This window comes from Acomys minous (assembly GCF_964271855.1).
Source record: "Acomys minous genome assembly, chromosome: 9".
Classification (NCBI taxonomy): domain Eukaryota; kingdom Metazoa; phylum Chordata; class Mammalia; order Rodentia; family Muridae; genus Acomys; species Acomys minous.
In genome coordinates this window covers 39,103,991-39,115,933 of record NC_140490.1, presented here as the reverse complement: position 1 = coordinate 39,115,933, position 11,943 = coordinate 39,103,991, and the positions used below count along the sequence as shown (strand labels likewise).

Here is an 11,943-nt window from a genome sequence, read left to right as displayed (position 1 = left end):
AAAGGGTGAGGCTCCAGGTTCCTAGTCTAGAGAGCATCGAGAGTAGAGGACAAATGGGGCTGACCTGAGCTACGCTCAGTAAGACACCGGGTCACCATCTGAGACCTTCTCAGGACTTTGTCTCCATCACCCAGTCCCCAGAAACACCATCGGTGTGCTCTGCACTCACAGGCCTCCCCAGAAGCAGAATCAGGACCACAGCGTTGCCCTCCTTGGCCTCTCAGTTGAACCACTGCTCCTCCACTGAGGGTCTCAGAGCTGTGGGCCAGCCCGAAGGCATCTTTTGCCTTCCTTGCCTCTCCAGCCCCACAAGCCCTCACCTGCATGCTTCCACCAACCTGCAGCTGGGGGGAGCAGGTGGCATTAGCCTCCAGGCCTGGCCTCATGCACGCTTCCAGAGAGAGAGCCCCACACATTGCACATAGACAGATATTTGTGAAACACTGACTTTCTTTCCCACCACATTTATGCCCATTTCTTTAGGACTCAGCAAATATTTTATATCATCTGGCTTAATTCGACACAGTGTATGTGTGTATGTGTGTGTGTGTGTGTGTGTGTGTGTGTGTGTGTGTGTGTGTGTATAAAAGCCCAGGAGTCCAGAATTTTGGTAACTTCAAATATATTTTATTACTTTCTTTTTCATCTTAGAAAGAACATGAAACTTGCATGCAGCACTCATGGTTTCTCAAGCATTTACATAGCAGATACAGAGCCGTACAGCGCGGCTTCTACTGTAGGACAGCGTGCGGCAGGGCACACTGGGTATGTACACAGGAGATCGAGGACTGGACTCTTTGCATACGCACCGAGGGGCAGTGTGCTTTCTATTGGGGTGAGGGAAAGAGACAAAGCTTTGCTGGCACCCCCCCCCCCCCCGCAACACTAGGACGTGTAGCTCTGGCAGTGTGTTGCGCACATCCATTCCTGAATCTTTCTGTTTTCTCCCCAGGTGGTTTCCTCACACTGTTGGGAACTTTCTATGCTTCGGCAGTGTCATCTACCAAAGCAGGGAGCCTTTCAGAAATCCTAAGGTTGGAAGGAAGACCCAGCTCCTTTAAGGCTCACTTGCCTGGCCAAGCCAGAGCCCAGGAATGGAGCTGGGTTGGGGGTACTGCTGGGGGGTGGGGTGGGGAGGGGGAGGTGTGAAGCTTGCTCTGGTAACTAGACTGAGTTCCTCCAGGCACAGATGTATGCAGAAGAACCCGCTCCCAATTGCCCTGCAACAGGGGCCACTGTGGAGTCACACCGAAAACTCTGACCAGTCATAAGCCCAGGAGAGCCCATGGCAGCTGTGCCGAGGCGCCAGGCCCTCTGAGCGGAAGCTTTGCAGGCCTGTGCTGGAGCAATGGTGCAATGAAACGCCTCAACCACGCTCATTGTTCCTTCCAGGCGCTTATAAAGCTCAGATGTGTGGTGACATATGGACAAATACAAAACCCCTTATTTTAAAAAGGAAAGGCTTGAGGTCCCCCCCTCCTGTCCCCCCCCCCCTCCACCCGTCCCTTCTGCAAAAAGCCACTTGTAATGAAGTCTGAGGTGCAGGAAGGCTGGGTCTCACATCTGGAAACCTTTCACACACAGCTATAAAATGTAAAAACTGACCCTGGTAAGAAGAGCTTCATAGCAGTATATAATTTGTCTTATGCTTGTGAGAAAGAAAGGGCTTTTATTTTAATCTGCAAAGTCCTCTGCTGAAGTCTCTCACTGGCCTGGAGTTTTTCTTCCCGAGACTGTTCGCCCTATTCTTCGTAGACCCTGGGAAGAGAGGACACAACACACATGGATGATGTAAGCGGCTCAGGCCGAGGTGCAGGCCGCGCACAGCTGTTGTGGAGTGGCATTATCGATGGACCCTCTCCCAGGCCTGGGGCCAGGAGAGGAGAGATGGCTCTGAGGATGTGGTTGAAACCAACACAACAGCTTACACACAGATGGGTGTGGCCGCTCACACCTGCAATCCTGGCGCTGGGTTGCACATCGCACTGCGATCACTGCTCCTGATTTCTGAGTGAGACCCCGCCTCTAATCATGCACTGAAATAAACTGCCTGTGGGCTGGGGAGTCAGTGGCCAAGATCTGTCACTGCTCTGCCAGGGGACCCAAAACTTAGTTCCCAGCACCCCATGTCAGGGGCGCACAAACCACTATATCTCCGGCTCCCGAGGATCCAAAAAAGCCCTTTTCTGGCCACCTCAGGCACCTGCACTCCCACGGCATACCGCCACACACACAGATATACAAGTACAATAGGAACGCAGTAAGATGCTCCGTGTAGCTGCCTCTCGTGACAGCCAGAGATTCTGGTCTTTAAGGTGCCAGGTTGGTGTCAGGGACCAGGGAGGGGCGTGGCCCTGCCATACATCCTGTTTCCTCCATTCTGAGCTACCAAGCATGCACATTTGTTCTCTCAGACTTTAAACAGTCCTCTTATCTCCATCTCATTCATTATGTTGGTTTTTAATCCTTTGCCAGGGAGGGGTTAGAAAGGGACAGGACAGGCACGGCCGTTTCCTGTTCCAGAATTCCGCCATGTTCTGAGAAAGAGATGAATTCAGTAGAATGTGACAAAGGCCTGTAATCTCTGCCACCCCCAACACTTTGAGGGTGGACAGATTAGGATTCGGGGTTCAAGGCTATCCTTTGCTTTGAGTTTGAGTTGATCCTAGTCAGGGCTTATGTGAGATCCTGTCTCAACAAACAAATATACAAGCAAACAGCCCCCCACCCCCACCCCCTGAAGTGCTGAGCTCTTGCTGTGGCAAATTGGCAGAGGCCTGGTAGCCAGAGAGGCCCTCACAGCCCACAGGAGAGCAATTTTGTAAAAGTAGAAACATCTGGGGTTGGGGGAGCCGCAGGATCCTCACCCAGGTGCCTCCTCTTCAAAGCCCAGGTAGCCCAGGTGGAGGAAAAACAAGGCTCGAATGTCTGCAATAGTCTGGGCAAGACTTTCCAAGCGGGCCCTGGGGTCACTCTGCTCTTGATGACACAGGAAGGTGGCAGGGGGCGGGCGAGGTGGATCAGGCCCTGGCCCTGCTTTTGTCATGCGGGCTGCATGCCCTGACCAGCAAGAGGGCTTCGTTCCCATCAGATAGATAGGAAATAGTTGCTCACCTCACCACTTTCTATTTCAGGCAATTGTGGATGAGGCAGTTTTGGAGGGAGCAAGAAAGGATTCAGGTGCAGAAGGCGAACAGGGGTGTCAGCTCTAAGAGAGCTGCTCACGAGGCACAGGCTGGGGGAGCGCGAGGCTGCATGCTGGGAAAGACAGCAGCAGGGACCCACACCCCCACACCGGGGCCTGGCTCCTGCCCTGCCCTCTCCTCCCAGTGCTGTGAAGCCCATCACACCCTGTCCCCACCTGGTCTTGGTTTCCCCCTCTTAGGGCAAGGTGCTGGGATCCTTGGGGGTCCCCTGAGTGTGTGTCCTCCCTCAGCTCTGCTTTGCAGGCAGGCAAAGATATAACATGCCTTGGGGGTTTGAGGAGTGCCTTATCCAGGACCTGGTACAAAGGAGCTGGAAGAGGCTTCTCCTTCCAAGGACAGGATTAGAACCAGGGAGCCCCTTTTGATGATCGGGAAATTACCCATCAGCAAAGGTGTCTGGTCCAAGGCACTGATCATCTCAACTGATGCCCTTTTGGGTAAACAGGCTTTAATTGAAAGGGCTGAACCCAAGTGTTCTCCAGAACCTGTCTGAGAAGGAACTAGTCAGGGTTAGGGAAGTACAGGGCATGGGGCACTCCGGAGAGGAGATCACGGCACTGGTAGGGGCCATCCTGATCATCACTGCATACCTAATAAACTCTCACTTAAGGAGTCATACCCGCCCCCCATAAAGTTCACAGGGACAACTATGCCAGGTGCTCACTCACACAGCCAATTTCAGCTTATGCGACTTAAAGAAAAAACAGCAATTAAGAAGATAATATGAAAGTTAGGGGGCAGAAGGATGGCCCAACAGTTAGGAGCATGGCTACTCTTGCAGTGGACCTGTGTTTGATTCCTGGCAGCCACGCAGCAGCTCACAACCGCCTGCAACTGCAGTGGCATGGGGCCTGATGAGCCCTTTTTGAAATCCTTGGGTACCAGGCATGTAGGGGATACACATGCATGCAGTCTTAACGTCCACATACACACAATAAAAGCAAGTCTTTAAAAATATCCGCAAAAAAAAAAGCCTATAATATGAAAGTTAGAATGAGGCAGAATTTTCATTCACCTGCAGTGCTCACTGCTGGCCGGAGTGCCTCAGCCTCCTTTGCTGAGCAGTGAGTTCCCCATCAGTGGGGGTTATGGAAGCAGTGACAGAGTATCTACTTCTGTGGCTATTATGTGGGTGTCACACATTAGGTGAGGTCAATAGATGACATGGTGTGTGGGTCTCTTCCTGCCCTGAAAGCCAACAGCCAGTAGCCAAGCCCTTCTGGGTGGGCAGGGCTGGGGGGAGGGGAGGAGGGGGGAGGAGGGGGGAGGAAGGGAAGGAGGGGGGAGGGCAGTGAGAAGAGATGTACCTGCGCTTCTCGTTCCAGGCGTTGTACCATTTGATGAAGCGTTTGGTGCTCTGCAGCTTAGGGTGCAGGCAGTGCTCCTGGCCCCTGTACCTGGACATGCTCTTGGTAGTGATGCTGAAACAGAGCAGAATGAGGTACAGCGTTGAGGTCTCCGAATATCAGCCTATAGCATCAGAGCACTGAGGGGCTCCCCCCCACCCCCACGTCCATCCCTGGCCAGCCTTTCCCAGTGTTCTGTGTCTCAGCCGACATGGCAGGGTTAGCCCGTGTTCAGTGAGTGGCTTTAACTTTCCCTTGGCAGTCCTACCCACCACAGCACCCAGCAGTCTGCTGTCCCCCAGGATAGCATTTCTTGGGGGAGCAATGACCAGGGGGCTCTTCCAGTGGCCCAGAGGTAGACGGGAGCCACTGCTAAAAGGTACTCATGCCAAGCCCCATCCTTGGATCGGAGGAACTGCACAGAGGGGCTGATACCATAGTCTCTGACCCTTGACCCCAGCTTGTCCCTGGCTTGAGGATTTGCTGATCCTGGAGCAAGGGCCATCTTGAAGCTTCAGCGTGAGGTTGCAGCTATCTCATTTGGGGGCAGAAAAAAAAAAAAAGATCTTCTCTGGGCCTCTCTCAGCCAAAGCTCCAAACAGCCTGTAGAGGCCTAGCTGTGCAAGGGAGAAGCAGGGGGCTGTGCTGAGCACAGTAGGCTGAGTATGAGTCCTTGCAACCTGTCTGACTCTGTCTGCTCTCTGTAAAATAGGTACAACGAGAGGACCTATGTCACAGGGTTATTGAAGGAACAGAGTGCCCAGGCCCTGCTATGTGTCCAGGGACTACTGTTATTTACTAAGTAGTCATGAAAGATGAGGCAGCCAGGAGAAAGACAAACTTCATGTGCGACCTCAGTCCTAGATGGTCTGTAGTGTCTCTCTCAGCCAGGGTGACCAAGGGTAGGAGTCAGAGGAAACTTCTGGGTGGGGGCGGCAGGAGGAGAGGGGAGAGGGGGAAGTAGGGAGGGGAGGGCGGAGGAGGTAGACAATAGTGTATGGTCACTTGGACCATACAAAGTGGAGAGATGACTTCCTGAGGGTCGCAGGAGGGTAGTTGGAGGTGAGAATAGGAAGAGTGGAAAGTGAGGGAGCTCAACTTGTTCCCCACCTGGCCCCAAGGTGAAGCGGCAGGGTTTATGGGCCAAATTCTAGAAGCGGGCAGCGTTGCTGGGAATGCAGTCTTCCAATCTGTAGGCATGACCAGCAGAGTCTTGCCAGCAGAATGGGGACAGAACGCTGCATCAGGAGCCTGTTCTTCCTCGTCCAAGACCAGGACAGACATCTGATAATGCCAGGTAACTGGATCCTGCTCCACCGGAGACAGGTGGATCCTTGCAGGCTCTGAGCATGGGGCCCTCCCTCTGCACCTCTACCATCCTGCAGGAATTAGCAGCTGTATTTCCCCCGGCACCCACAACGCTGCCATTGCCCTGAGTGGCAAAGTCCAGTTAAAAACTCCTTCTCCATAGGCCAGAGAGCAGCCTGAGCACCCCACTTCTGAAGGTCAGGGAGAGCACAAAAGGGTTCTGTCCCCCGCCCCCCACCCCCACCCCACAGAGGCGCTCCAAGCTTCCTTAGAATACTGGGCTTATGCAAAATCACAGCAGGGCGCAGAATCTGGGGTCCAGAAATTCTGGGGTCAGAAATTCTGCATCTCATTCCACAGCAGTTCCGGGGTGCCGATGACTTGGATGATAACTCCACGGACACATGACACAAATTGTTCTTCAAGAGCCTGAGCTTGGGCTGGCAAGTTGGCTGAGGAGGTCCTCACCACCAAGCCTGGGCTGTTTGGTTCCTGGGACACGCAGGAGTAACCACATCCTGCAAGTTGCCCTCTGATCTCCACACATGCGCCATGGCGAGCCTACTCCCTCCCCAATAATAAATACATATTTTAAAAGAGGCTTTCCCATATCTTGACTGCAAGGACACACACTTGAAGGACACACTGACTTACCTTAACACCCACGGGCCCCCTCCATCCCCCCTTCCCCCAGAGATCTCTAGATGACTCAGGGTGAACTGGAAAACTTGCCTTCAGCCTTTGTGACTGAAAACCTGTTTTGGCAAAAAAAAAAAAAAAAAAAAAAGTGCAGGTCTCCTGTCCAATAGAAGGAGAGAGGAGCCTCTGGCCTGTCAAAAGATGGGGACAGGAGAGAGGCCTGGGAAAGGTGCTGGTCTCAGGGGGCCCCTGCAAGTTTCTCCAAGGCTAAATGAAGCCCCTTCATGCACTTGCTTGCCTGTAGTTTCCCTGTCCACCCAGAGAAGTTTAGTGGAGAAGAGAGCCTGTCCTTTTGAGTTTCCGGTGCATCCCAGACTATTTTTGTCCCCTGCAAGGTCTCAAAGACAATTTACATGAGGGCCCCCTGATCATTCTCTGACGTTTTGAGCCCCCAAACTAGAAATTCTGAGGTTCTTGTGCCTCCTGCCATAGCCTTTTTAACCCGGAGCCAGCCCACACCTTAGCTTGACCGGCAAGCTTAGGGCAGGGATAAGGATGTTAATTGGGAAGCTCATGACTCGGGTCAGCTCAGGCCCTGTGGCTTTCTGAATTCCTCAACTTCAGCGAGTGGAGGTTGTGAGGTGCCGGTGGGGGTGTGCCCTTCCTTCACAGACACTGCGTGGAGGCCTTTGGGCCAGAGTAAGGGCAGCGGGTAGAAGGCACTTGCCCAGACTGAGAATAAAGTGTGTCCTGTTTCTGGGGGAGGGGAAGAGGGACCAATGGTCCATGGCAAATATTTGGGAGCTGTTTTGCCAAGGGCTGCCTTCCTGGCCAAGAGTGTATTAATGGGGAAACTGCCCGCGCTGGCTTCAAGTGGTTAATTGGGAAGGCTGAGGCGCAAGAAAACTCAGTGTTCTTGCTCTGCCCCAGTTTTTAAGACTTCGCCGGCATCCCCACCAAGCAGGCTGCAGTGGTGGCATGGCACATTAACCCCAGCAGAGCGCTTTCCCTAACATTGTTCAGATTTGCGGACTCATTAGGCAAAAGATACAGGAGAATTCTAACAATGAAAGTCCTGGGAACCTCAAAGTGTCCACCCCTGTGGCCAGACCCCAGACTGAAAAGGGGCGCTGAAAGGAAAGTTGGTTCTCTCTTCTTTAAGAGAAAGGCAGCATAGCTCGCCCAACAGGCTGGGTGTGCGTCCCAAGTGGATCTGGGGCAGATGTTCTAAGTGGGTGCACCAGAACCACTGGCCCATAGTTAAACCCTTGCCTGCCACTTTGAATCCAATCAAGGACAGGAACAGAGGCACCGGCCAGAGACCTCCCCTTTCCAGACTGGCAACGTCCCGAAGACTTGCCAGGCGATTATAAATTGCTTCCCAGAACCTTGGCAAAGGCTAAGAGAACGGCTTATCAGCCCGACCCAGCCCCAGGTTGTGCCCCGCCACGGGGACATGCTCCCGCAGAACTCACATAACCATCTTCTCCTCGCAATGTGGGTACTTTGGCTTCATTTCCAGCTTCTTCACGTCGCTGTAGCGAATCTTGGGCCCCTTCCGGGAACACTTACACTTGGACCCTGCGGGAGAGCGCGGCCGGGCTGCTGAGTCGCCAGAGAGCTCTCCGACTCTCTCGCGACCGCTCAAGGTGCCCTCCCGGGATTCCCGGGGTTCCAGGATGATTAGGTGGTGCTTGGGCTCCTTAGGACGGGACAGGACAGCGGCCGAGGGCCCTCGCAGCACTCACCGTCCACGCGCGAGGCGCACAGCGCCAGGAGCAGCAGGAGCAGCGCAGCCGCCAGGAGCCTCATGCTGACCGGAGGGGCGCAGTGGGGAGCAGGGACCCAGGGAGGGCGCTGGCCTGAGCGTTCAATGGCCGGGGGATGCCGCCCGGCTCGGTTCTCGGCTTAGAGCACGCCTCTCTGCTCCGCTCACTCTAGCTGCGCCCGTCGATGGGTGCTCCTGCTGTCTGTCACGGTGCTGCGCTGCGCTTGGCGCTGGGTGCTGCGATCTCCCCACAGCCTCCCTCCGCCCACCCTGGCCTCTTTTAAATTCGCTCCTGCCCTCTCGGAAAGCGAGCTCATTAATATGCAGAACCACTCGGTGACTCACTGAGATTTCTCAATGTGGTGGGGGGAGGAGATCTCCCAGCCCTCCCTGCCGCCCGCCCCAGACCCATGGCGATCACAGCGGCGCACACTTGGAGCCACGCGCACACGCACACACTCACATCCGCTAACCTCTCCCTCCACAGCATGCCCGCCTTTACTCACTTGCACACCAAGACCTCCTTGCCTTAGAGAGGCCAGGCAGGAGCACAGCCTGCTGAAGGGTGCTGCTTTTCTGTTTCCTGTGGACACTTCTCAGGCCACACAGGTTTACTGTCCCGAGCCACCGAAAGACCCGGGCCTGGCTCAGATCCTAGAGTTTTCAAGCAGGTGCCAAGGGAGAATGCCAGTAGGCCTGCCCCCTGTGGTGTTGGTCTCTACTGTGCCAGCAGCCCCGGTGGTCAGAGCTCAAGGCTAGGTATATAGGAGCTTGTCACAAGTAGCATAAGCCTTTGATCATTGAGTTACTGGGTTCGGGGAGTGGGGGATGATAGGTAGTGTGTGTGTGGGGGTACACAACTCCTAGAAGGGGTCTGTAGCATGGTGTTCATGTGTGGCTGTCCAGGGGCTGTGGAGAACCAGGGGTATTCATCACATATATTCAGAAGAATCTTTAAAGCCAGGTAGAGCCCAGTAGGCAGCTGTGACCATTGTAACCGGATAGCGGCTGTCCCACCTTGTGAACATAGTACCAGACGGTGGATGAAATTCCACCCTGGCCCACTATTCACCAGCACGTGACTCTACAGTAAAAGGCTTCTTTTTACTATCTGTAAAACTGTAGGTTGTCATAGTGCCCACCAAAGGCACCTGTAAGAAGTACATACGATCATACAAAGCAATTATCAGGATGCAGGACACAGTGCTCAGACAATGTTATTTAAGAGCATCGTAGAGTGGTGATCACAGGACCTACCTACGTTTTGCATTTGTGATATTCCCAAATGTTGAACTGTTGTATATATTTTAATGCATTCCAAAGAATAAAGTTCTTACATGATATGTAAAAAAAAAAAAGAGCAGCATAAGTGTATATATTTTATATATCACTTTGACTGGGACAGGCTTCCCTTAAATTGGCACTTTTAAGTTGTTCATTTTCCAGTGCAGAAACAGGCATAGCAAGGAAGAAGGTTCTAGAAACAGGAAAAAGGTGGCTAGGCCAGGAGCATCTATGGCTATGGGGCTGCTGAGTGAGGCCCCTCCATTCTGGAGAAGAGCTGCTTTAAGAGACCCAGAGACAGGGTCCGTATATCTTAGGCTCATGGAGGGCTAACGTGGCTCTCACGCCAGAGCTTGGTCCTTGCTACAGTGTTAGCCTGGCAGCTCCTAGGGGCACAAGCATACAGAGGGGCTTCTAGGGTAGGAGGCAGTCGTTAGCTGACTTTAGAACCTGTGCTTTCCCTCCTCATCTGTGCATGTTGCCTCTAGGGGGGAGCTGTGCTCGCAGAGCAGAGCAACAGAACCCATGCACACTGTTGTCCCTGTCCTTAAGGCCATGCTGGCAGCTGGGCGGTGGGTTCAGCAGAGGGAATCAGGATGACCTTTGCCATTTATGTCACTTTAAAGGCTTACATTTTGTTTTTCTTCATGTACACAGCAGAATGGGTTTTATTTCAGGAAAGTAAGAAAAGAGGCAGTTTTATTCCTTCGGAGGTCTGCAGCACCGCCTTCGGGGTTGAATGCATGCACACAGCTAAGATGCAGCTGCATGTCTGGCGTGATGATCTGCTTTCATCTCTCTGTGGGCCATTCCTGCTCTGCCTCTCTTTAAGAACGGTGTGCTTTGAAACCATGCAGTAGAGCGGCTAAGAGGTCTGTTTCTGACTTCAGTGGAACTGCATGTGACTCTGGGCAAATGGTTCTTTTGTCCGTCCCTCAGTTTTCCTCATCTGTGAAAGGGGGGTGATAATGGTACTTTCAGAGTAGTGAGAAAGAAAAGTCTAGCAATTGTTGTCTCCCAAAGGAAAGGCCAAGACCTTTAATTCCAGCACTCGGGAGGCAGAGGCAAGTGGATCTCTGTGAATTTGAGACTAGCCTGGTCTGCAAAGAGAGTCCAGGACAGCCAGAACTACAAGAGAAACCCTGTCTCGAAAAACCAAAACCCAACAACAACAAAACAAAACAAAACAACCCCCCCAAACCCAAACCAAACCCAACCCAATCAACCAACCAACCAACCAAAACCCCAAACCCAAAACAAAAAACAAACAAAAAAAAAAAAAAAAAAAAAGAAAAGAAAAGAAAGAAAGAGAAGTCCAAGAATCCAATAGGCTGGAGGTCTCTGGTATACACCAGAATCACAAAGAAGCAGGCTCTAATACCAGTGAAGGAACGCCTCAGCAGCAGGGTGGATGAACTTGCCAGTGAGAATGAGAACAAGCAGGCAGAAGGCAAAAGATGCTTTCTCCCACACCCTTTATGTAGGCTGCTTTGAGAGGGCGTGGCCTCTGGACTCCAATGGTCTTGATTTAAGGTGGGTCTTCCTACCTCAAATGATCCAGTGAGCTAAAATCCCCTGCAGGTGTGCCCAGCAACTTGGATTTTTTAGTTAATTCCAGATGTAATCAAGTTGACAATGAAGAATCCCAGGGAGGAAACGCCTCCTGGGAGTTTGCCCATCTTTCTCTTCTTACACTCACTGAGCACCTGCTGTGGGCCAGGCACTCTCTGCGTAAGCTACTGGGAACTTACAATGAGCAAGCACACACACCTGTTCCCAGGGGAGGGTTGATGGCACCACTGCAACTGTGGGAAAAGCGTGAAACTTCCTCAGAGGTAGACACCATGAGGAAGCTGGTACTGTGTGATCAGTGGGCTGGCTATGGAGGACAATAAGGTGGCCGATAGGGAAGGGAGGCCACTCCTACATGTCACAGATCCCTCCACTCACGTGACAATGTCCTGTGGGGTGCCCCAGCTCCAAGCTCTTCCCTGGGTCCTGATCTCACCCAGAGCCCTGGGTGAATGCCCAACAGTGCCCACTCTTGGTGGCCAGCCAGCATCCTTCCCACTGGCCATGCTTGGTGACCCTGCCTTGACTTATCTCTCTGGCATGCAATGTTCCCAGCTGGGGAATCTTTGTTCACAAGCCCTCTTGCCCACAGTGCTTGCTCCTCCCAGTACCCTCTCCTCATCCTCTGTGCCCATGTCCACGGCTCAAACTCAAGCACAGCAAGCTCTCTGGCAGCCCAGCAGCAGCTGCTCCCAGTGCCAAGATCGCTTTAGGGACATCACACACTACCACGGCAGACTATATTGCTTTCATGTTCATTGGGGGTGAGCTGTAGGGGAACTTCTCAGTCACCTCCATCTTCAGCGTCCTCAGGTGAGCT

At 53.0% G+C, this 11,943-nt stretch overlaps 1 protein-coding gene across 1 annotated transcript; it reads right to left on the bottom strand.

The window, feature by feature from the left end:
- Positions 1 to 793: 793 nt before the first annotated feature.
- CXCL14 (C-X-C motif chemokine ligand 14) lies at positions 794 to 8,552 on the bottom strand. The gene is made up of 4 exons (XM_084796071.1): positions 8,248 to 8,552; positions 7,975 to 8,080; positions 4,514 to 4,627; positions 794 to 1,758 (listed from the first exon to the last, which is right to left on the bottom strand). The coding sequence occupies exons 1-4, from the start codon at positions 8,309 to 8,311 to the stop codon at positions 1,743 to 1,745; spliced, it is 300 nt and encodes a 99-aa protein (XP_084652197.1). The 5' UTR covers positions 8,312 to 8,552; the 3' UTR covers positions 794 to 1,742.
- Between the last annotated feature and the right edge of the window lie 3,391 nt (positions 8,553 to 11,943).

Bases quoted from the DNA above. Each gene is read 5' to 3' on its own strand.
- CXCL14 (XM_084796071.1), bottom strand. From the start codon at position 8,311: ATGAGGCTCCTGGCGGCTGCGCTGCTCCTGCTGCTCCTGGCGCTGTGC. The intron at 8,081-8,247 runs GTGAGTGCTGCG...GCTCTCCCGCAG, and splicing joins GTGCGCCTCGCGCGTGGACG to GGTCCAAGTGTAAGTGTTCC. The intron at 4,628-7,974 runs GTGAGTTCTGCG...GCTCTGTTTCAG, and splicing joins TGCGAGGAGAAGATGGTTAT to CATCACTACCAAGAGCATGT.